This window comes from Camellia sinensis, chromosome 2 (assembly GCF_055761805.1).
Source record: "Camellia sinensis isolate YWXY chromosome 2, ASM5576180v1, whole genome shotgun sequence".
Classification (NCBI taxonomy): domain Eukaryota; kingdom Viridiplantae; phylum Streptophyta; class Magnoliopsida; order Ericales; family Theaceae; genus Camellia; species Camellia sinensis.
This window is the reverse complement of record NC_138962.1, coordinates 75879024-75904381: the sequence shown is the minus strand read 5'-3', so window position 1 is coordinate 75904381 and position 25358 is coordinate 75879024. Positions and strand designations below refer to the sequence as shown.

Here is a 25358-nt window from a genome sequence, read left to right as displayed (position 1 = left end):
GTGTCTCCACAGGATGTGTTGTCACATTATCCTCTAGATTAGGTATTTCTACCTCTCCTTCCACGCCTTCTTCCAAGCGTTCATTTTCTCCTTGTCTCCTACGTCTAGCCATTTCAATTAGTCCCACTGGGCGTGCCAAAAATATATATTGACTTTTTGGCTTTCGAAGGTTATTTTTGTAATTGTGAGCGTGCTAGTAAGGATCAATCAGTCCTTACAGAAATTTAATAGCCAACCAATTATCAGACGATTGTGTTTTAGTTCTTTCAGCCTCAATGAAGAGGACTTTTACTGGTGGCTTTGTTAGGAGAATTAAGCAAACAATGGGTAAATAAAGAACAATTGTAGTATTTCATTAAGCAAAATGAACTTACAAAGATCTGAATCAGTCTCGTAGAGGTTTACAGCAACAATCTACTTGAAATCTACTCCTACGAACGAAATGCAGTGCAGGAATTTGAAGTACAGAAATGTAAAGAACAAGAAATGTAAAACTGGAAAATAATGTAAAATAAAACTGGTTTTCTGGATTTGAGTCTGGGGGGCTTTTCTGGGGCCTTCTCTGCTATTTATACTCTTCAAGGATGACCATCAAACTGCACTTCCAACCGTCGAATCGCTCCTCCATGATCGCTGATCATGTTGCCTTATAGTTAGCTCCACTATGCCATCACTTGCAGTTAGGCTTCCCTCCTAATTTTGAATTTGAATGTGAGTAACCGCTGAAGCCACATCACTTTATATCTCTTTGTTGATCCAATACTACGCAGATCTCACAAAACCAATACTGACTGCCATGTGTTTGATCATGATTGAAAACTTGAATAGTCTTCCTGTATTGCCCTTATCCTGCCATCCTGTATTGCCCTTATCCTGCCACGCGTTGAATTATAATTGGCTTATACAAAATATGTAGCCAACAGAGGCTAATGAGAGTGACATTGCAGAGAATGAGATTGATTTTTTAGCTGAAGAAGAGAGAACTTATAGTGATGATTTTGAGGACTTGGACTATGTAGTTAGTGAAGAAAATAGTAATACTGAAACTTCTGAGGATAGTGCAGAGGAAAGTGATGACCAAAGTTGGTTGTATGAAGACCTAGAAGGTTCAAATGATGACATAGTTGATGAAATCTCACACAGAAGAATAGAAGGACCACTACCTACAGTCAATCAAGCAGATGATGTTGGTTGGTATTCAGATCCTGATGATGATGATGAACTGATTAGTTTGAAAAGGTCATTACATGAGGAAAATGAGGCAGATGGATACCCTGAATATAAAGTAAGGATGATGAAGGATCCCAAACTTGTAGTTGGAATGAAGTTTCTCAGTCCCCAAGTTTTCAGAGAGTATTTGAGGGAGTTCAATGTCATCAATGGTTATGACATAAGGTACATCAGAAATGAGAGTGTTAGGATCACTACTGTTTGTTGGTATAATTATAGTTGGAGGATACATGCCTCTCCAGTAGGGGGAACCACAACCTTTCATATCAAAACTCTAGAGGGGAAACATACATGTGGGAGGCATTACAACAACAAACAAGCCAACTCTAAGTACTTGGGGAAGAAGTTTGTAGATGAGGTGAGAGATGACCCTGACATTAACATAGCCTCTTTCAAGAAAAAAAGTGAGAAGAGAATTAATGGTGGATGCAAGTAGATTTCAACTTTATAGGGCAAAGAGAAAGGCAAGGGAGATTGCAAGGGATTTGGCTGAGCAATATCACAGGAGTAGGGATTATGCAACTACAGTTCTGAGGCAAAATTCATAAAGTCACATTTCAATAATAATTGATCTTGAAAAGACAGAGCCTACATTTTAAAGGATGTATGTCAAACTTGGTGCACAGAAAAAAGGATTTCTAGTAGGGTATAGACCAATAATAGGACTGGATGGTTTTCATTTAAAAGGGATTTTTGGAGGGCAGCTACTCAATGCTATTAGGAGAGATGAAAATGACAACATGTACCTTATTGCAGTGGCTTTGGTTGAGATTGAGTGTAAAGCTTCTTGGTCTTGGTTTCTTGAGGAATTGATGAGTGACATTGGGAGTGTTGAAAAGATGGGGTGAACATTATATCAGATAGACAGGAGGGGTTAGTTGAAACATTTGCAGACTTATACCCTACTGTAGATCACAGATACTGCCTAAGAAATATGTATAATAACTTCAAGACAAAGCACAGTGGTTGTATGTTCAAAGACTTGTTCTAGAAAACTGCATCAATTGGAAATGTGTATGAATTCAATTACTGGATAAAGAAGATGGAAGAAGCTGATCCTAAGACTGGAACTAGGAAGACAGCTGTAGAGTGGTTGAGGAAGACTGACCTTGCTTTGTGAGCAAGGTCACATTTTTTTCAAGGAGCAAGTGTGACATCCTTGTCAACAATTTAAGTGAGTCATTCAATTGTTACATTGTAGAAGCTAGAGAGCTACCAATCATCTCCATGTTTGAATGGATCAGAAGGAAATTGATGCAAAGGATTCAAGTTAAAAAGACTGGAATGGAAAAATACACCGGTCAGATTTGTCCCAATATTCATGACAAACTTGAGAAGTTGAAGGTGGAATCAAGGCATTGCTTTGCAACCTGGTGTGGACAACTAGAATCTAAGGTTGATAATTTTCAGAGGAGGTACATAGTGGACCTAAGTACTAGGACATGCAGTTGCAAAAGATGGGATTTGTCTGGTTTGTCTTGTAGCCATGCTATCAGTGCCATTCAAATCAATCATGAGCAGCCAGAAGGCTATGTGCATGTGTATTACACCAAGTCTAGGTACTTGGATACTTATGCATTCATGATACACCCTGTTCCAGACATGTATGAGTATGTGGAAGGTGGTTAGAAATTGAATCCACCAGAAGCAAAGAAATTGGCAAGAAGACCAAAGAAGTTAAGAAATAGGCAAACAGATGAGCCAAGAAAACCGCACAAAGCATCAAGGAAGAACATCAATGTGACATGTGCTAAGTGCCTGCAGAAGGGGCACAATCAGAGGTCATGCAAGAATAGACTGCATCCTAAGCCCAAAATAGTGAAGGTTAGTGCATACTTATGCATTCATTTATTGTATACATGTTGTTATTAGATTTGTTTGTGCTGGTAACTTAAGTTATTTGTTGCAGGAGAGATCTACTAAGGGGCAATCATCTTCATCTCAACCTGCATCAACTCTTACTTCTACTCCAACAACAAACATCCCATCCAATGACGAAACATGACAAAAGTTAACTTTTAATGTTGACTTGTAACTTCAATATTGGGTATACTTCATTTTAGGCCTAACTTAAAGTTGAATTAATTTGTACTAGAGGTGTACTAGGGTGCCTAATTTGTGAATGTTTCTAACTATAAATTTTTTTGCCTCAAATGTCTAGTAGGAGGCAAACCATAAGAGGAGGCCAATCAGCATCTCAGCCACCAGTGACAAGTGCTTCTATTGGACTAAAGAGGAGAAGTACTAGGTCATCCACTCAGGTAACTATCTTGTTTATAACTTCAACTTTTTTATTTTGTAACTTGTAAGTTTGTTAATTGAAAATGATGTTCCAGCCCACAAAACTACCAACCCATGGTGGAAAGGCATCAAGTGGTCTTGCCAAAGGACCTCATGTCACAGTTGGTGGGAGGTATAGAGGACAAATTAATGCAATTGTAGTCAATGTTGGAAGAAGTGTAGTGAATGCTGATGTGAGAGGGCATGCTGTATCAATAACTTCTGTACTTGAGACAGTCAGAGTAAGGAGGCAGACCAAAAAACTAGCTAGTGGGTCAAACTAGAGCATAGGGTGACCTGTTGTTCTTATATTTTGTTTTTGTATTGAAACAATAGCATAGGGCTTGTTTGTATTTAAGCTAAGAAAGGGTAGACACACACTTAGAGTTATGGTTTTGAAAAATTGGTTCAACTATTGTGCAAACTATTTACGTGTTTTTGTGGTTTTTTAGCAGATTAGATTAATTGACAATTGTGATATTGAAATGCAGCATAGTTCTGTAAATGGATTACTTTTGGGCCATTGTAATGTAGATGTACAGACCATTTTGGCATTGTAATGCAGATTTTTGGGAAGTATTGTTTTTGGCTTTGGAAAAATATCACTTCTTCGATTTTTTGGTTCATTGTTGAATAGCGTTGTCATTGCAAATTTGTCTTTGTCATTTTTGTTTCATTGGTTAAAGTGTATTGATTTAGAATGAATTGTTTGTTTTGCAATTAAACTCAACAGGGTTATTTGTGTTGGAATAAGTTTGAATGAATTTTAATGTTGGTTCTATTTTTTGCTTTGGAATGCAGTAAAAACAATTCAGAATTATTTTTTATTTATTTATTTTAATTAAACTTAGCAGGGTTCTATTTTTTTGCGTTGTTTGCATTGGCATGCAGTAAAAAAATATATACAAAAATAACTAATTTCATAAACATAATTTCATTGATTTCAAACATACATCAACTACATAATGCACCTTACAAATTCATTTCATAGTGAACATTAACATGGTGCTAATGAAACACACAACCAAAACCACCATAGATGTCTTCATCATCATGTTCAGTGCCTCCATCTTCATTTCCAGCTTCACGAGTCTTCCATTAAAGTGCACACCTTCCTCAACTCTTGGCTTCTCATCATTAATCTCATCTCTTCCATAAGTGGGAGCAAATCCAACTGGGTTGCACCATGCCCAGAAATCACAACCCCCCAAAACCCGTCTTTTCACACACACAGTACAATCTACCTTTCGAAGGCTTTTTGGACTCTACGATTTTAATGGTTGCTTTTTTTCCACAACGACATTGGTTGCTAATGAACCTCAACATTTTTCCTTCTCCACTGCCCATGCTTGAAGAGGACATTTTTGCTGGCCTGTAACTCAAACATACAGAGGAAAGAGAGAGTATACAAAACAATCTTCTTGGGTAAGCTTTTATTTCTAACTCTAGGGGCATTTTGGTCTTTCAATTGTGAGGGATCATTATCAGTTCATGCCCAAATTGCACATTACTCGCGTGTATTGCATAGCTTGTTAGAATAAATGGAAATGCTAACTATACACATCAACCCATTAATCACAGGGGTTATGTGGTGATATTATTCGAACGTCAAGGGGGTAATTCGCACTCACTCCAAACCATAAGTGGGTAAAGTGTATTTTTTCTTATTAGTTAAATCCCTCAATAATATTATTAAATTAGAGAAATTTCAAATTTCTCTGTGACGAGTTGAAATTTCTTTATCAAGCGTTGAAATTATTTCTCTAGATTGAAGTTCTTTGTGAAAATATTAAAGAATCCCAACTATTATAAAAATATTACACATCTTTTATTTTGTAAAATCTTAATATTAGGGACATTAAATTAAAAACTCGATTCCTTTATGGGGCGAGGAAAATCCATGCGGGATGGTGGAAAATGGAGATACATACACTTTGTCTAAAGTATAAAATAAAAATAAAAATTTATTTGAGACCTAAAAAATCTCACAATTTAAATTATAATAACATAATATCATAGGTATCAATTTTTAATTTATTACCCATCTAATGATATAAAATTCAAGTCACATATCACATTATTAGTAGCGAGTTTTTAGATCTAGACAATTATTCACAGATTACAATTAAAAGGAAAAGGAAAAGACCAGTAAGTCATCAAAATAATCTCATTTGGCAATTAATCAGTTTGTTTGGCTTAAGTTTTTTGAATTTATTTTTTAAAAGATTAATTTTTTTTTTATATTTTTTGTATATTTTATTTTTATTAATTTTTTAATTTAAAATTTTTTTAGATACACTTAATATAAATACACTTAAAAATTATAATTTTTGTAATTTTTTTTAAAAAAATTACGAAATAAATAAAAAAACAAAACCTAGTACATTTTTCATATTATTTATTAATTTTAAAAAAAATATTTTACTAAAACATAGTGATTGAATTTTTTTTTTTTTGTATTTTTGGTTTTTAGTGAATTTTTTAAAGATTTTTTTTTCACAAATATTATACATTTTAAATATATTTATGCTAGCCGTGTTTAAAAATTTTAAAAATTACTTAAAATATTAAAAAATTCAGAAAAAACAAAAAAATATGAAAAACGAAAAAGTAAAATATTTTGAAAAGTAAATTCTGAAAACTGAAATCAAATAGAGTGAATACATATTTCATATTTTTTTTGTATTTATTAATTTTTTTTAAAAAATATTTTACTATTTAAATATATCTATCTAAATAAGTAAAAAAATTATTCAAAATTTTAAAAATATTCATTTAAAAAAAAAAACTCAATTTTGGAAAAGATTTAATTCAGAAAACTGACTGGTTATTTTCTTTTCAATTGCGTTGTGTTTGTCTCCAACCAAACACAACATTCGTGTCCAACTTGAACTGTAAAATTTATTTCAGACCAGTTCCATGTATAGATTTTGAGGTCCTAGTTTCATCCTACGCTAAAGGTGTATTGGTTCCTCCATTACAACAACGAGACCCACTCAACCATACCTTCATATTGACTTCCCAAGTTGGATCAACCAATTCTCTAAATTCTCTCAAACTCCGATCTCCAACTCCACCGGCACTGTCACTCGCCGATCTCCGATCGACCACAACACGAAACCCTAGCTCTCACTGTTTCGACTGCTGAACAATTTGAAGCTAAACCCCATGACACGCCATTACTTTGACCAGACCATTTTCAGATCTGCAAAGAATTGGTGTGTATAGGTCTTGTATTTGGTTTTTGAATTTTCGATTTTGAATCGAAATGGCATCGAGGAATAGAACCATATTGTTCAAGAAGTACAGAGATGCGTTGAAAAGCGTTCGTGTTCCATCGGGTTCTTCACCGTCGACTTCTGGTGGCCCGGTGATTGAATTGTCGACCACTTCGCTTCTCAATTCCAACCGCTCTTATGCTCCCCTCAGTACTGAAGATCCAGGAAGCTCCGGGTACAGCTTCCTCTCTCTCTCTCTCTATATATATATATATATATGATCTAATGAGAAATTGGTTGAATTTCCTGTGTATATAGGGGTTTGCCCCTTGATAATTGTAATTGTACGTATTGGTTATTCTTTTGATTAAAATTCTAGCTCTATTACCTCAAGGAACAAATTGTTAATGGTCAATATACTTTAGCCCGGAGTTATGCATTTTTCTATGTCTAATTTCTCATGGGGGACTGGGGGTACAGGTGTTTGAATTAGCTATGCACATTGGATGCATGGGAGATGGTGAAATTTTGGTCATAGCCAATAGGTTTCGCCTAAGAAATACAAGTTCAAAACTAGATAGAGTTGGAGTGGATTTAGGGAATTGACAGAGCTATTGGTGAAAGGAGGGATATTGGATGAATTGTTTTGTTAACTTAAGAAATGGGTTTTGTTGGCAGATTTTTCAAGACATGATCTATTCAAGCATACATAGGTTGACATTGTGTTCAATTGAGTGGATTGGATTGTTACATTTGGTAAACTTCATTTTGGCCATAATGGGCAACACTACTGGAATTGTGAAATTTTGAGATAGTGGGTGTTGGGTCCTATAGAAGGAAAAAGATTTAGTGACTTGTGATTTTAATGTTTTTTTTTTTTTTTTTGCAATATGCGCTATCATGGATCATGTTATTGCAGGTGTCTGTGTAACAAAGTGTGTGCTTAGTGGCTCCATAAAGATGAGATCTAGTTTTAGAGGTTGAATTACCTTCAACATCTTAGATTAAATTGCATCTTTGAGGATGGTTTCCCAAGTGGTGGTTCAGTTAGGGTGGAAAACACTATATTTGATAAATGATTGAGGCGGCTTGTATCAAAGATTTGATGCATTAGGTTTAGTTGAGGAGGAGTTAAAAAGGTTTTGTTCGTTGATAGAGGAAGCTTCTGTGCAAGGTTTTGAAAAGCGGTTGCGGTCGCCGTAACAGTTGCGGGGTGTAAAGGGTATAGCGTAACGGTTGCGGTAATTGGAACTATGATTTTTTTTTTTTAATTTTTTGCACAATTTTAAGAAAATTTACCACGCTTATTTTATTTTTTTTTCTTTTCAGAATCACATTTATTAGGATTTAAAATAAATTTTGATCAATTTTTGTTAATTTTTAAGTATGATCCAAGATATTTCATATTTTCAAGTCACTATAAAAGGAGTTTTTTACATTTTATTTCAATAGTTAATGATTTTAAGATAATTGATTTTAGATATTTATAAATTATTTTTTACCAATACCTGAATTAACTGAATAAAAAATATTCACAATTATTAAATAAAAGGATTATGAAATAAAAATTGTGTCATAAATTTTAAAAAAAAATTATAAAGAAAAAGAAATTTATATAAGATTTTTTTTTTGGGTTTAGATCATTTGAGTATTTATTCTTTTTTTGTAAGCTCTTTTATTTATTTATTTATTTATTTATTTATTTATTTTATAGAAAAGAAAGCTATTCAGAATATTATAAAAGGATGTAACGGTGTCTAACAGACCGTTACGGTACCACTACGACTGTTACGTAATACCGAAACGGTCGTTACATATATGAATTTCTGCCACACCGCTATAGCGGCCGTAACAGGTGGCGATAATCACTACAACCGTTACGTAACAGTTGCGGCCGCTTTTTAAAATCTTACTTTCATGCTTTTTGATTGAGGGTATTATTGTTGTACCGGGGATTGAATGAGGGGCCTCTCAAATCACACCCGGGGGGGGGGTAGGTTGGCAAGTGTTCGTTCATTTGCATCCCAGAGTCGGAGGTGGTAAGGAAATTTTGGGTTTTCGAAAGCTAGAGGACATCTGCAGGGGTTGTGTTGGTCGTTCGTTCCAACAAGTGGTCGACGATAGAGATTGGTCAAGGAACATTGGTTTTGTTTGATTTTATATAAGGGACAGATATGAAGGCTGTCCGGATATAAAATCTGGTGGGGCCTACATGTGTTTTTTGGTCTTCCCTTATCCCATGTTTGGTTACTTTGGATATAGGGTGTTTGGATATTATATCCCCCAAAAGGGTGGGATATACAATACCCCACCCCCCCTTCCCCTCACATGGTATTGGCTATCCCTCACCATTGGATATAGGTTAATCATTTGTAGAAATTTAATGTATAAAGAGAAATAGAGAATTGTATTATTGATTGATTTATATTGATCTCTATTACAATGATTCATGATTCCTATATATAGAAGAGGGTGAGTGTGTAGTAGGTAAGGAGTAGGTGAAGTGGAGGTGGTAGTGGTGTAGTGGGTTAGGTTTAGTGGAGTAGGTGATGTGGTAGTGGTGTAGTGGGTTAGGTTTAGTGGAGTAGGTTTAAGTGGGTGAAGTAGGTGGAGAGTAGGTGGATTTTAACAGCCCCCCGCAAACTCAAGGGGGATAGGAACTAACCAACTTGAGTTTGGAGAGAGTAACAAAACAAGAAAATACATAAAAATAAAAGAGGATAAGAGACACTGTATGGTCGTGTCAGACCATTGGTGAAGACACTGGATGGTGGTGTCATAACGTTGTAGAGGACACTATATGGGGGTGTCATAACCATGTAGAGGACACTGTATGGTGGTGTCATAACGGTGTAGAGGACACTGGATGGCGGTGTCAGACCGATGTAGAAGACAGTTTATGGGGTCATGTCGGACTGTTGTAGCAGACAATGTTATGACAGTTGTGGTGACAGTTTACGGAGTCTTGCTGGACCCTTGTAGAAACTAACCGGAATCAATGTCGGGACAGTTTACAGAGTCTTGTCGGACCCATGAAGGAGCTAACCGGAATCAATGTCGGGACAGTTTACAGAGTCTTGTCGGACCCATAAAGGAGTTAATCGGAATCAATGTCGGGACAATTTACAGAGTCTTGTCGGACCCATGAAGGAGCTAACCGGAATCAATGTCGGGACAGTTTACAGAGTCTTGTCGGATCCTTAAAAAGTCGCACCCTCAAAAGGTGTGCCCAATCTTTCAAAAGGCGTGCCATCAAAAGGCGTGCCATCAAAAGGCGCGCCCACTTCATCAAAAGACGTGCCCGACAGAAAGCGTCGAGCCATCAAAAGGGGCGCCTGACACGCGGCGATGCACGTGATTGACAGAGCGCGTGTCGGCCTCGTCGTCTCTGTCTTTATAAACCAAAGCGAAGTCTGAGGCTTGGAAGCATAACAAACCTGTTGAAACCTCTTCGTTCTCTGTAACATTCTGTAACCAACCCTTCTCTGAAACACTCAGCAACCCAAAAACATGGCTTCTTCTTCCCGTTTAGCTACCCAGAACATAGCCTCTTCTTCCCGTGGTCTGCTCACTCTCTTTCCCGACCTCAACGAGTCAACAAGAGAGATAACTGGTGCGGTGGCCTGTGAACCTCAACTAAACACCTCTGGTTTTGCTCCGTTGAACTTTCCGATGCGGTCGGTGGAGCAAAAAATGGCAGTGCAAACGGATATTGAAGCTAATCAGTATACATTGAAGTCCTGTGTTGAAACTATGACTGCGGTCACAAACTTGTCGCACCGGCTGCAGAGTAGGACAAATGAGGTGCAGCAGTTAAACGCCCAACTGGCTCTGCTCCAACGCATGTATAAGGATGCGCGAGCAGAGATAAGTGTGCTAAAGGCGGAAAATAAGGAGCTGAAGCGGAAGGCCACCGTTATGTTCCGATTTGGAGGTCCGCCATATGCTGTAGTGGAGGAGCAGGGTGGAGTGATCGTGCCCAGCGGAGTGGGAAACACGGAGGCAACACCGTCAAGGGCCGCCCAGGACGGAGGCAAGAAGAAAAGACCGGCGGAATAGGCGAAAAAGTGAGGTCGGTGGGTGGCCGTCTGCAGAAAAGAAAACAAATCTTGTGGTGTTGTGGTTTGTGTTGTTTTTTTTTTTTTTTTTTTTTTTTTTTTTTTTTTTTTTTTTTTTTTGTTAAAATTGTGATCGGGGTTGATCCCTGAGATGAATAAAAGATGGTTTGGTGTGCAAAGCTATATGGTATGAATGGAATTTGAAAAAGATTAAAAAATAATGTGAAAGAAAAATAAAGAAAGAAATAATAAAAATATATTTGAAATCAAAATGAAAGATGGGGGAAATAAGGAAAGTGGTTTGGAGAAAATAAATAAAAATAATGGATTTTGAAATCAAACGGAGGAGAGAGAGGGGACAAGCCCATGTGAGAGAAAGAGGGGAAAAATGATAGCCGATGCACCCAAAAATAATCTAGCTGCTATCCACAGGCGCTTAGGGGAAGGAAATGGTAGCAAGAGACGGCCAACACCATATATGGCTATAGCAAAGAAATGGAGTATCAAGCTCAATGGGCTAGGATTTAGACCAGAGAGTAAAGCCACTGGTCCTGTTGAACACACACCTCCAAGGCTCAAATAATCAAAACATGCTTCACGCATTTCCTTCCTTGCTTGATCAGGAGATGCACAAAACACCTTATACAGGGCTCCAGTCATTCCTCCACCAGTTAAAGGATGACGCATGTTGAAAGCATCACCTATTAATAGTGCTCCAGGAGTAGGGTAAGGAGCAGCTGGCATACTTCTATTGGGCATTGTTCTAATACTTCCCTTATCAATTGCAGCTATAAATGAATCATGCAGCTCAGGTGGAACCTGGGGAGCCACCAGAGGGAAGCAAAGCCGAAGGCTGCTGCAAAGCCGAAGGCTGTAAAAGCGAAAAAGGAAAAGAAGGCTCCGGCTAAGACAAAAGCTGCTGCGCCAAAAGCTAAAGTCGCTGTGAAGCCCAAGCCAGCGGCAAAGGCCAAGCCAGCTGCGAAGCCAAAAGCTGCTGTGAAACCGAAGGCTGCCGTGAAGCTGAAAGCTGCAGTGAAGCTCAAGGCTGTGGCGAAGCCCAAACCAAAGCCGAAGGCGAAGGATCCTAACAAGAGGCAAATGAGCATGGAGGAGAAGCATAGATTGAGTGTTCGGTTACAGAGTTTGCCCCAGGAAAAGATGCCACAGTTAGTGCAGATTATGAAGAAGAGGAATTCACATTGGCCTCAAGAGAGAGGATTTAGGCAGTGATGGGAAGGTATGTGTAGAAAATAAGCGGAATAGGTTGAGGTCCGGCGGGCGGCCAAGGCGAGGTTGCCGCCCGCCGGTGAAACGAAAAATACTAAGTGCTTAACCTTGCTCTGATACCATGTAGAAATTTAATGTATAAAGAGAAATAGAGAATTGTATTATTGATTGATTTATATTGATCTCTATTACAATGATTCATGATTCCTATATATAGAAGAGGGTGAGTGTGTAGTAGGTAAGGAGTAGGTGAAGTGAAGGTGGTAGTGGTGTAGTGGGTTAGGTTTAGTGGAGTAGGTGATGTGGTAGTGGTGTAGTGGGTTAGGTTTAGTGGAGTAGGTTTAAGTGGGTGAAGTAGGTGGAGAGTAGGTGGATTTTAACATCATTCATCCAACGGTAAAAGATAAGCACTCTTCTCTTATCCCATGCTATAACTTACTCTAACCAAACATAGTAAAATTGACTCCACAGTATATATAATTCATCTCATATCCTAAACACATTATATCCCATTCTATATCCCTATGTTCTCCTCACCCTCTTAAATCCAATCTGGATAATAAAATAGGGCCACTGTTTAGTTATCTAAGGGTGGTAGCTTGCCCTTATTAAGAGTACCTTGTCTAGCCTTCCCACCTATTTGATGTATCTACACAGTACTCCAGCTTTGGTCATGAGGAGGCATGAAAAGCTACAATAGGACTTTTGGTGGGTGGAGTAGGGAAGGGGTTTAAGAATCATCTTGTGGATTGGGTCCTTGTGCGCACTCTGATAAGGGAAGGGGGTTTATTTTAGGGATTAGCAAGTGGGCAATTTCAATAAAGCTGGAAAGTGGTTATTGAGACATGCTTCTGAGAGGGATAGATTTTGGAGGAGGATGGTGAGGAAAAAATTATGGCAGATATTGGGGTAATTGGATATGTTGGAAGTGTTGATTTTTGATGGATGAGGGCTTTAGAAGATTAGCTTCTTCTTCATTTTTTTTTTTTTTTTGAAGGGTGGCGAGGGGCGATAGGATAAAGTTTTGGCATCATAAGTGGTGTGGAGATGAGGTGTTGGACAAGGCTTTCCCTTTCATTTTTCTTCTTACTATTGACAAAGAAGCCTTGGTGGTGGATTATGTGTGGGGAATGGGCATGGATGGTTTTTGAGATGTTGCATTTTGAAGGAGTTTGCAAGATTGGGAAATGGGCTCAGCTGACTAATCTTTTGAATTTGCTTTATAGGTGTAGGGGCTTTGGTAAAGGGAAACACTCAACGTGGTGGCATGTATCCAAGAGAGGGAGGATTGATGTTGGTTATCGAGTAGTAGAAGGGTGAATTTTCCATGGAAAGCATTTGGACTGTCAGGCCTTTGTCCACAGTTGCATTCTTTGTTTGGAATGCGGAACATGAGAAGATCCTTTCAATTGATAATCTTGTCAAGAGAGGGAAGGTAATGGCAAATTAGTGTTGCCTATGATGGGGAGTCAATTACTCATATGCTAATTCATTGCAAGGTGTCCAGGGAACCGTGGGAGTTGGGTTTGATTGTGTTTACAATGGAGTTTGTTTTTTCATAGAGAGATGTGGTGGGGATAATTTTCAACTGGTGGGGAGGTAGGGTAGGGAAACATAGACACAAGACTTGGCTGCTCTATTGTGCTTGATGTGATTTCTGTGGTGCGAGCAAAATAGGAGGGTCTTCCAGGGAGTTAAGGAGCCTCTTTATGGGCTTCAAAGTTTTTGGTTGTGTGTGTGTGTGTGTGTCTATACTTTGGAGTTGGGTCTTTGGAAAGGTGATGCCTAATCTTTAGTAATACATTTATCAAAGAAAATGTTGATGTCAAAATTAGACGTGGAAACGTCACATAAATGCAAAATAATACTCTTTTGGAGTTATGTCCATTTACATGAAAAATTAAGTTTCCTATGTTCAATTAAGGTTTAATGCTGTAATTAGGGTATTGTTTTAACTAATTTTTTTGTAGCATGACATTCCATTCAACTAAATTTATAGCGTAAAAACAACTCTATAAAATTGAAGTTATTATGGATAGTATATTAATATTATCATAGAAGTCCCTACAAATACTAAAAGGACATCATTAAGTGTTGGTCTTGCCAATATGGGGTGTTGAGGGGGTTGGATCGGTAAGAGCTTACTCTTGAAATTAGTTTTACAAATTGGCTGAATGGAGTTCCACCATCTATATTTTCCACAAAAGTTTAATTTCTTTTGTGATTTACTTAAAAAGGAAAAAGAAAGGTACTGTGGTATCTTGCAACAGTCTTGTGATATTTCCCTTGATGAAATTTAATATGCTATTGATACGCATAACCACATCAATTCCATTTTAAGTTCTAATTAGAAATTTCAAATTTTCTGCCTTTTTTTTTTTGTATTATTTTTTATTATGAAAAATCAAAATTGAACCCAATTGTTCTCTGTTAAGATATAACGACCTTGGTTATATACTTGGAAGTTTCATATAAATAAATATGTAACTATAATAGCAAATTCAATTTGTGTATAGAATTTTGAAAATTAAACTTTAACAGTTAGACACTTCTAGTGTATTTATCCAAAAAAAGAAGAAGAAAAGACCCTTCTAGTGTAGAGCACATAAAGGGTTGAGTTGAGTTGAATCTCAGTTATTAGAGAATGCTAACATTCTATTCTTGTGTTTGAACTTTGGAATGCAAGTTTTAGAACATGGATATTTCTTTTGTAGAATACCAAATTTATTGATTGATTCCCCCCCACCCAAAACTATTAGACTAAACTAAACATCAGAAATTGTACTAGAGTTTTGGATGGAGAGATTGCTTAGGGAAATTACAAGAAAGGGTCATAGCAAAGCATATCTAAAGCATGATGTGATTGTGTACAGTACAACTAGTTCGACTCCTTTAAACGTTTACTTTTATTACAAATTTTTGAAACTACATGGTCAACTTTTGCATTTTAATAAGGCCATAGTTGTCAAAGGTGCGCCTAGGTCTCAAAAATGCCCTAAGCTCATCAAGCCTCACAAAAGCTTCTCACTGTATGCCAGCCCTGGCCCTTCAGTCAGGCCCATGTGAAGTCCTTAGGTTAGCACTTTTTAGTAGGCTCTAGGCTCAATAGTGACACGTTTTTTATAATAATCAAATTGTGTCTTTATTCTTACCTTTTAAAATTTTCGATGGTCACTAATTGTTATGCCTTGTCATATTCGCCGTCTTATAGATAGATAATATTGTTTAGTATTTGTAGTCTAGATTTAGGAGGTTGTAACTACTTGAAATAGATATCTCTAATGCTTAATTCTATTGTTAGATTTTAACATTATATACTTAAAAAGTTGCAACTAGCTTTTTAATGTTGCAAATTTACAATGGGTATTTAATTTAGTTGATGCATATACCAATTGAAAAGATTTACATGCATGTGGATTTATCTAGTTCTCTTGGTTGATAAGTCCACAAATTCAGCTGGCTGACTGAGCTTGGACCTATACCACACTTCTACTGTATGTATTGAATTCACCCCTTTTTTTATTTTAAAGAAAATAGAAGAGGAAAAGCCAAATGCTGTGTCATGTGTAAGGGGGTTAGGAAAGTAGTGATCATTTATTTTTGTATTGTCCTTGTCCTATGGCTTTGACCTTGTGGTGGAGCTTGGAGGGAATCGTTTTTATGGTGGGGATGGATCAAGTGATTCCTGACAATTGGTTATGGCTGTTTTGGTCTTAATCCTTAGGCGTAGTGATGTAGGACAGCTTGCTGGATTTCCAGAACAGAGTCTATTTGACGGCCTAAACAGTGGGTAATTTAGGGTTTGAATGGTTAAATTGAAGGCAAAGAGGTAGGGCGAGGGATTAGGGTTGATTTGGAGGTGAGAGGATAGGGTTTTGGTGTTGAGAACTGCACTTTTAGTGGACTGTGAATAGTAACCGCAAATAATAACTCGGGTATGTGCGCAAAGAATAAGAAAGAGAAGAAGAAGAGAGAGAAGAGGTGCCTCACCCGCACAAGGGTTAAGCCAATCACACACAAACACAAGCTCAAATTCTCATACCATCAACAATTCTATTGAATCATTGAGATTATACATATATTTATAGGCAAGGACTCTCTCCGATCAACAAGTTTCCTATAAACCAGAAGAACAACAAGAAGTTTCTTCATGATTTTTTGGCTTAATAATTGAATAACAGAGAGAGTCTTCTACATCAAGTTTCATCACTCTGTCTCTCTCTCGCACTTCATCACTTTCTCTCTCTCTGTTTTTCATCTCTCTCTCTTTCTCTGTTTTTTGTCTTTCTCTCTCTCGTCTCTATATTTCTGTTTTGTTTTTTTTCTTTTTCTTTTTATACACCTGTTAGAATTTCCCATCTTTACCTTCACCTACTCCACTACACACTCCACTTCACCTACCTCTACTCCACTACACACTCCACTTCACCTAACCCACTATCACCTCCACTACACCTACTACCACATTACCTTCACCTACTCCACTACACACTCCACTTCACCTACCTCTACTCCACTACACACTCCACTTCACCTAACCCACTATCACCTCCACTACACCTACTACCACATTTTCTTCTATATATAGATTGTATAGGAATTGTAATTAATGCATCTTGTAATCTATCAATCAAGACATCAATCAATAATACATAAATTATTACATGGTATCAGAGCAAGGTTAAGAATTTAATATTTTTTCGCTTCACCGGCGGGCGGCAACCTCGCCTTGGCCGCCCGCCGGACCTCAACCTAGTCCGCTAGAATTGTCTACTACATACCTACCTCCTCATCATATCTTCATAACATCTCATTCTCTCTCGGCATCATAGTAGCCGTGATACTGCTCATACTTCTGGACAGCGGAGAGAACATCGTCTTTCTCGATCTTTCCGCCGACGCCGGTGGCGAGATCCAAGGCTCCGGCTTTCGACATCACTCTCCCCAAATAGTCCATAGCAGCTTCTCCACCGGAAAGATACTCCTAACAGCAGCGGAAAAAAGGTGTTTTCCTCAGCCAAACAAGGCTCAATAGCTGTGGTCCTCATCAAAATACGTGTAATTGCTACTCCTGAACTTGGTTTCCCTATCCTTGCTAACAAGCTTCTCAAATGCTTCCGGGCCATGTTCTTCTATGTACTTCTCAGCAGCAGTTAGAATGTCATCTGGCTTACTGAAGATGTCCTTCTTCCTTGGGACATACTAGACGTTAACAGTCTGCTGTGGGTTAAGAAAGAAAGGCCTCAAATAATGCTCATAAACATATGCAGCACCACTGATACTCTTTATGATGGTGGATATTTCAATGCCATTACAACACAGCACCTTGAAATTTATTTTATTTTATTTTCTTATCTCTCTTTCTGACCATTACAACACAGCACCAGCACACTTGTTCCCACCTTTCATCATGGTCTCCACTTTCTTTTTCTTTTTTTATATTTATTTTAATCCATCTTTTTTGAAAACAAAACCAATATCACTTTTTTTAATTCCTTAATTTATTTTAATAACATGAGTGGCCTCTCTTTTCCACCATCTCCCTCTTTTTCTACACAATATTTTTGTACCACCGCCCACTCCATGATTTCCATATTAATATTATTATTATTATTATTATTATTATTATTATTATTATTATTATTTTCACAAAAAAAAAAAAAAAAAAAAATTCATTCCAGTTGATTTTTCTGCCTTACCACACCTACCATTCGAGTTTGCCAAACACACTTATTTTATTCATGTCAGGATCAACCCCGATCATAATTTTACACGAAAAAAAAAAAAAAAAAAAAAAAAAAAAAAAAAAAAAACCACCATAACACACCCAACACCCACAGTGGGATTTTTCTTCTCTACTCTGCTGCAGATCTCTTCTTCTTTCTTCCGTCCTGGGCGGCCCTTGACGGTGCTGCCTCCGTGTTTCCTACGCCGCCGAGCACGTTCACTCCTCCATACTCCTCCACTGCAGCATACGGCGGACCTCCAAATCGGAACATCACAGTGGCCTTCCGCTTCAGCTCCTTATTTTCTGCTTTCAGCACACTTATCTCTGCTCGCGCATCCTTATACATGCGTTGGAGCAGAGCCAGCTGGGAATTTAAATGCTGCACCTCATTTGTCCTACTCTGCAGCCGGTTCGACAAATTTGTGACCGCCGTCATGGTTTCCACGCATGACTTCAGAGTATACTGATTAGCCTCAATATCAGTCTGCACCGCCATTTTTTGCTCCACCGACCGCATCGGAAAGTTCAATGGAGCAAAACCAGAGGTGTTTGGTTGAGGTTCACTGGCCACCGCACCAGTTATTTCTCTTGTGGGCTCGTTCAGTTCTGGAAAGAGCGTGAGCAGGTTCTGGGTAGCTGGACGGGAAGAAGAGGCCATGTTTTTGGGTTGCTAAGTGTTTCAGCGAAATAGCAATTTCAGACTGGTAATGTTCGGAAGGGTTGGTGACAGAATGGCAACAAAGTGTTCCACAGTTTCTCTCTCCGCTGAGGCAGAGTTTTTTCAGCGAAGGGTTGGTTTCAGAGGTTTCAGAATGGTATGCCTCAGCCTCAGCCTTCGTCTTGGTTAAATAGCCGAGGCAGCCACGCGTATCGCGCGCCTCTTGCCGCCCGACAAACTGGCACGCTTTTTCATGGCACATCTTTTGACAAAGTGGACACGCCTTTTGATGGCACGCCTTTTGATGGCACGCCTTTTGATGAATTGGGCACGCCTTTTGATGGCACGCATTTTGACAAAATTGGGCACACCTTTTGAGGGTGCAACTTTTTAAGAGTCCGACAAGACTCTGTAAACTGTCCCGACATTGATTCCGGTTAGTTTTTACAAGTGTCCGACAAGACTCTGTAAACTGTCCCGACATTGATTCCGGTTAGCTCCTTTATGGGTCCGACAAGACTCTGTAAACTGTCCCGACATTGATTCCGGTTAGCTCCTTTATGGGTCCGACAAGACTCTGTAAACTGTCCCGACATTGATTCCGGTTAGTTTCTACAAGGGTCCAGCAAGACTCCGTAAACTGTCACAACATTGTCTTCTACAACGGTCCGACATGACCCCATAAACTGTCTTCTACATCGGTCTGACACCACCATACAGTGTCCTCTACAACGTTATGACACCCCATACAGTGTCTTCACCAACGGTCTGACACGACCATACAGTGTCTCCTATCCTTTTTTATTTTTATGTATTTTCTTGTTTTGTTACTCTCTCCAAACTCAAGTTGGTTAGTTTCTCTCCTCCTTGAGTTTGCGGGGGGCTGTTAGAATTTCCCATCTTTACCTTCACCTACTCCACTACACACTCCACTTCACCTACCTCTACTCCACTACACACTCCACTTCACCTAACCCACTATCACCTCCACTACACCTACTACCACATTACCTTCACCTACTCCACTACACACTCCACTTCACCTACCTCTACTCCACTACACACTCCACTTCACCTAACCCACTATCACCTCCACTACACCTACTACCACATTTTCTTCTATATATAGATTGTATAGGAATTGTAATTAATGCATCTTGTAATCTATCAATCAAGACATCAATCAATAATACATAAATTATTACAACACCCTAATTAAAGATTTTTTTTTCTTTTTCTTTTTCTTTTTATATTCCCTAATTAAAGATTATAGGCCTATTTGTATTGAAATACCCTTTTTTTAATAACAAACACCCTACTTTTTTTATTTATACCTCATTCTCTCTCTCTCTCTCTCTCTCTCTCTCTCTCTCTCTCTCTTTTCGCCTCTTTATTTTTTCTATTTTTTTGGGTATTCTTGTGTCATTTGTGAATGATATTTGATGTTAAAGTAGTGAATGTACGTTTTTTTTTAAAAAAAATTTAATGTTATTTTGCATGTTTAATTACCTTTCCATGATTTTTTCTTTTCAATTTTAGACATAATAAATAAATAAAATTGTATTTATTGAACGTGTCCCTAGCGTGTCGTGTCCTTCATTTTTTTAAAATTTGCGTGTCCGCGTTGTGTCCGTGTCCGTGCGTCAGAGTGCACACGTATTGGTTAAGGTCGTGTATTTTGTGCCCCATGAGAATTGAACATAGGACCTCTAGGAATTAACCCCATAGTTGAGCTCCTATGTTCAACCCCTTATGAATCAACTATGTTGGTTTGTGGACTATTTTCCACATTTTTTTTTGGGTGAAGTGAAAAGAAAAAAAAAAGAGATGCATACAATGGATGTGGAAAATAGTCTGAAGCCCGTTTTCTTTCAAAGAGACATGTCGAGTCAACCTCGTAGGTTCTTTCAAGATATATTTAGGTCTAAAGTCCATCCGGTAAAGATGGATGTGTACTAGCAGTCGGCTAATAAAAGCATGTGATTATTTTACAGATCACGTGAAAGAAACCCAGGGATTCTGAATCCTGTGATTTAACTATTGCTAATCTGACAAATTCTCTGATTTCAAGTAGCATGCACAATCTCATGCCAAGAGATCCAAATATCCAGTGGAATGATTTCATTTGCATGGATATCCATATTGATTCTCATTTAATTTTCTTTAGAATTTGGCCTTTATGATTCTTACAACTGCCAACTTTTGATGATTTCTGTCTCTTTCCTCCCCTCCCTCCCTTCATCCCTCCTCTCTCTCTCTCTCTCTCTCTCTATATATATATATCTATTTGTATTTATGTATTTCAAATAATGTTCAGAAATTCATTTTCATGAGACTTGAAACCAAGCCAATTATTGTGGAGGCGGCCAGTAGGCCACTTGGGGGACCACAACTTCTGATGATGTTACCTTTTACTTAACATGTACACTCCTGGTCATAGTGAAATCAATGGATTTCTCCCTGGTTAGAGTAAAATATTTATTCTTTGCTGCAGTCAAGGTGCGCTTACAGTGGGTCTACCTCCAGCTTGGGTGGATGTATCTGAAGAAATATCAGCAAATGTGCAACGTGTGCGGGTGAAAATTGCTGAACTAGCCAAGGCTCATACCAAGGCTTTAATGCCCTCATTTGGAGATGGAAAAGAAGATCAACGCAGGATTGAGTCTCTTACTCAAGAGATTACCGTTCTTTTAAAAAAGTCTGAGAAGAGATTACAGATACTCTCTGCTGGTGGGCCTTCTGAGGACTCTAATATTAGGAAAAATGTGCAGGTATGTTTTGGTAGATGCTTGTCATTATGTTGTCTGCTGAACAAATTTGTAATTTATCACAGCATGCAAAACTTTGATGACTCAATTTAAGGATTTGCTTTGGTGCCCGCGGTTTGTCATATATTTACTCCACAGTGATAGTGAGGAATCAGGCAAAAGGTCATCTTTTCTTTTTGTTGAACTCCTCCTCCCATGCAGGCAAATTTGAATTTAACTTTGTCAAAATTACTAATTACAGCTAGTCTTATTGTTGTTCTAAGCTGGGTGGTTTCCAGGGTTGTGCATGATGGCATCTATTATGAATCATAAAGTTCTATTGGCTTGTATCTTCACAAAAGGATGGGTCATTCTCATAAGCTGTTTCAATATTTCCTTTGCAGCGCTCTCTCGCCACTGACCTTCAGAGCCTTTCAATGGAACTTCGCAAGAAACAGTCAACTTATTTAAAGCGACTCCAGCAGCAGAAAGAGGTCTGCAGAATTTTCCCTGTTTCATCATTCAGTCGACAAATCATTATTTGACATATTCAGATCAGACAGCTTTGGCTTTGCACTTTACATCTTTGTGTGATTCATTTCTCTCCCTTCTGGTCGTTGAACTTGCTTTGTCTTGCATGATTTACTGTGCTGCTCAACCATGCCCTGCTTTTTTTCATTTATCAGCTGTTAATTGGCATCCACTTTTTCTTTATTTGTTTTCCACTTTCCAATTAGATGAATACTTAGAGGTCCAGGAAGTGAATGCTTCCAAATTTTACTAATATTGCTTTGTGATGTAGGGTCCAGATGGGGTCGACATAGAAATGAACTTAAATGGGAATAATTCCAGAAGAGAAGATGATGACTTGGACGATATGGTAAGCTGACTTTTTACTTCAGTTGTGTAGTTCTTTATATGCTATGAAGCACGGATACTTCAAATAGGGTGATGTATCCGTATCGTATCCGTATCGGATACCGATACTCTTTGGATACTCGCGGATACGTATCGGATACTTATTAAAAGTATCGGATACTTCTTAATTATTTTTTCATTAATTTTGGAGTATCGGATACTTAATTTTGAAGTATCGGATACTCTAAGTCATGTTTACTTGTTTTATGAAATTAGAATTGTAACATTTCTTGCATAGTGATATAATATAATATAATTGCAAGTATAAATATAAGAATATTTTTCTAATACTTTGTTAAGTTCTTCGATAAGAAGAGCATAGTGAGTTAAATAATAGAATTTATCAAATTGATGTATCTTAATTATTTTATGCATGTCCTTATATAACTACATAGAAAGTAAGAATTAATAAAAGAATATAACAATGGTAAAATTAAATATCAATAAATAAATAAGCAAGTAAACTTGAATATAATATTTTTCACTAAAGTCAAAGGAAAAAGTATAGGGACAAGTTGTGAATTGTTCTATTATTGTAATATAAATATATTAAACTTGATATTGAAATAAAATATTTGCAAGGCCTATTAAAAATTTAAAAAGTAAATAAGCTACTAACTTAAATTAATACAAAATTTTTGAATGTTAGTATTTTGCATTATAAAATTACATTGTGGTTTCTCAATGTTCTTAAGCTTATGTGTAACTCACTTCACTATTAATAATTTTAAATAATATATTTTTCACAAATGTATCCTAGCTGTACCGGTATTCTATTTTTTTAGGTTTTGTCGTATCGCCGTATCCGTATTGTGTCGTATTTGTATCTCGTATCCATATCTATGCTTCCTAGTTTATATGTATCTATATGTATTAATGCATATAATGCATATATGTGCGTATATATAGATATGTATGTATAGATGAAGTCTTATGTAATAACATAAAGGATAATTAACTACTAGATAAGCAAAACAAATCAAATTTAGTTAGCCATATGGGTTGGAAATACATAATATGAAGAATCTGTTTTGTTGGGCTTTATTAAGAACTTAAGCATTCTACTGCTATCTTGTGAGCTGTGTGCTTTTCTTTTTCTTCTCTTTCTTTGTTTTGGTTGAGATCTATGTTACCCGCATGCTTCTAAGTGTGGTGTACCTATGTCACACTCAACACTCGAGTATGGGTATGAGATATGTTTGTGGCATGAGTAGTTGGACATTTAACCAACAAGCATGTTTAGTAATTCAAAATTTCCTTGCAAGTATGCATGAAAATCCCATATAAAGCATGGAATGCTCTGTGCTATATGCTGGAGTCCATGTAACATAGGTTGGGATTGATGGGTACTTGAAATCTCCGCCTCTTAGATAGGGTTTCAACTTTGGCAGGTTTGGCATAGCTAGGATTCCGACTAGGCCTAGCCCAAGTGCACCAGGGCCTGCCTGAGCGTGACCAAGCCCAACATGAAGCATGAAGTACACCAGCCCTGGTGAACCTGAGCTCAACATTTAAACTCAGGTTACTCAAGTTGCCGGATTTGGTTGCATTGAGATTTGTCACAATCTTCAACAAAAGATTAGATCAGGGAGGAAAAGAAAAAAAAAATCCATGGACTGATGGATTGAGTTTATCCTCTGAATGTTAAACAATTTATTTCGCCCTATATATACAAATGCAAATGCATATATAATTATACTGAGAATAGAATGTGAGTAATAGTGATGGATGTGTCATGAAAGTCATTGGACTTTGAGAAGAAGTGGGATAAGGTTCAAGGATGTTTGTTGCCACTGGCACAGTGCTGCTGGTAGTGAGGGAAGACTTGATGTGACACTATTTAGCTTTTAAGTAATATATTAGTTTTTAGAAATTAGAATAAATCTTATGGATGGGGAATTATTGCACCCAAAAATTTGGGGTGTTCTCCACCCTTTGACGGTATTGAACTTTGACATACACAATGTTAGATATATTCCCCTCCCCCACCAGCAAAGCTCTAACATTATCATACAAATTATCTGTTAGGGGTTTAATGAGCATCAAATGGCCAAACTAAGGAAAAGTGAGGCATTCACGGCAGAAAGGGAGAGAGAAATCAACCAGGTAACTGAAAGCTCGTGCACTATTTTGCTCATAATCTGATGCTTCATTTTCAGTTGACCCAAATGAATTTTTCTTTCTTTCCTCTGCTGTTTTGGTTTTGGTTTTGGTAGGTTGTGGAATCAGTACATGAGCTTGCTCAGATTATGAAGGATCTATCAGTGCTCGTCATTGACCAGGTTAGAGAAGCCATGCCTCCTTTCTAAAAGATGAGGAACTTTCTCAAAAGATTTAAGGTGATTAACTGAATTTATGCTCCAAACAGGGCACTATTGTCGATAGGATAGACTACAACATTCAGAATGTTGCAGCATCAGTCGAGGATGGCTTTAAACAGCTGCAGAAGGTCCTCTTGCTCTTCTTTAAGCATTTCCTTTTTTCGCCATTGTATATAATTTAGGTTTAAATTTCTGCGGAGCTTTTGTTCATGCCTCTCATGGTTTTTGGGAAAAATAACATTTTAGTGGTGACTTCAAAAATTAATCACTTTCATGGAAAAGTTTATGGTTTTATCTTTTAATGCTGCAAAGTTTTCATAAATGTGAAAATATTTTTCTTCGTTTCCACTTGAATGATATTTTCCCTAATTTTTTTCCCCAAGGTAATGTCATTTATGTTGGGTTTTGTTGGACTTACAGGCAGAGAAAACACAGAAAGAAGGGGGAATGGTGATGTGTGTTTCAGTTCTCATCATCATGTGCTTTATCATGCTGCTCCTCCTAATTCTCAAGCAAATATTTTTGTGATCAGCGACATTTTTTTATAAATCTCGTTTCAAGTCACCTCACTGCAACTCTCCCCTTCAACTTTTACATGCTGAGGTGTGCTGTTTTTTGGAAGTTTTGGGGATTTTGAATCATCCCAGATGGTTACACTACTAGATTAGTTATATTCGATCATAATATTGTTATTACTATTACTTCTGTTTTTAATTGTATTTTTGCGAAGGGGAGCAAGGCGAGGGAGAACGGGATGTATTACTTGTGAGTACTACGGCCTTATGTAAAGAGCTATATTGTAATTGGGTGAGGAGGGTCTTTGTGCACAAAGGACTTGGTATATATTCATTTTGATTACCCTTGGAGATTCTGTAATTTTGTTAAAAATGCTCATTTTTTTTCTGAGGGGAAGAGCTTTACACTTTGTACCGATTCTTTCTTGTAATAAAATGGAAAACATCCCATTTCAGTA

At 37.5% G+C, this 25358-nt stretch overlaps 1 protein-coding gene across 1 annotated transcript; it reads left to right on the top strand.

The window, feature by feature from the left end:
• Window positions 1–6318: 6318 nt before the first annotated feature.
• LOC114305536 (tlg2p-like protein a) lies at window positions 6319–25358 on the top strand. The gene is made up of 8 exons (XM_028250643.2): window positions 6319–6963; window positions 20894–21170; window positions 21551–21640; window positions 21949–22026; window positions 24093–24170; window positions 24281–24346; window positions 24433–24513; window positions 24806–25358. The coding sequence occupies exons 1-8, from the start codon at window positions 6779–6781 to the stop codon at window positions 24911–24913; spliced, it is 963 nt and encodes a 320-aa protein (XP_028106444.2). The 5' UTR covers window positions 6319–6778; the 3' UTR covers window positions 24914–25358.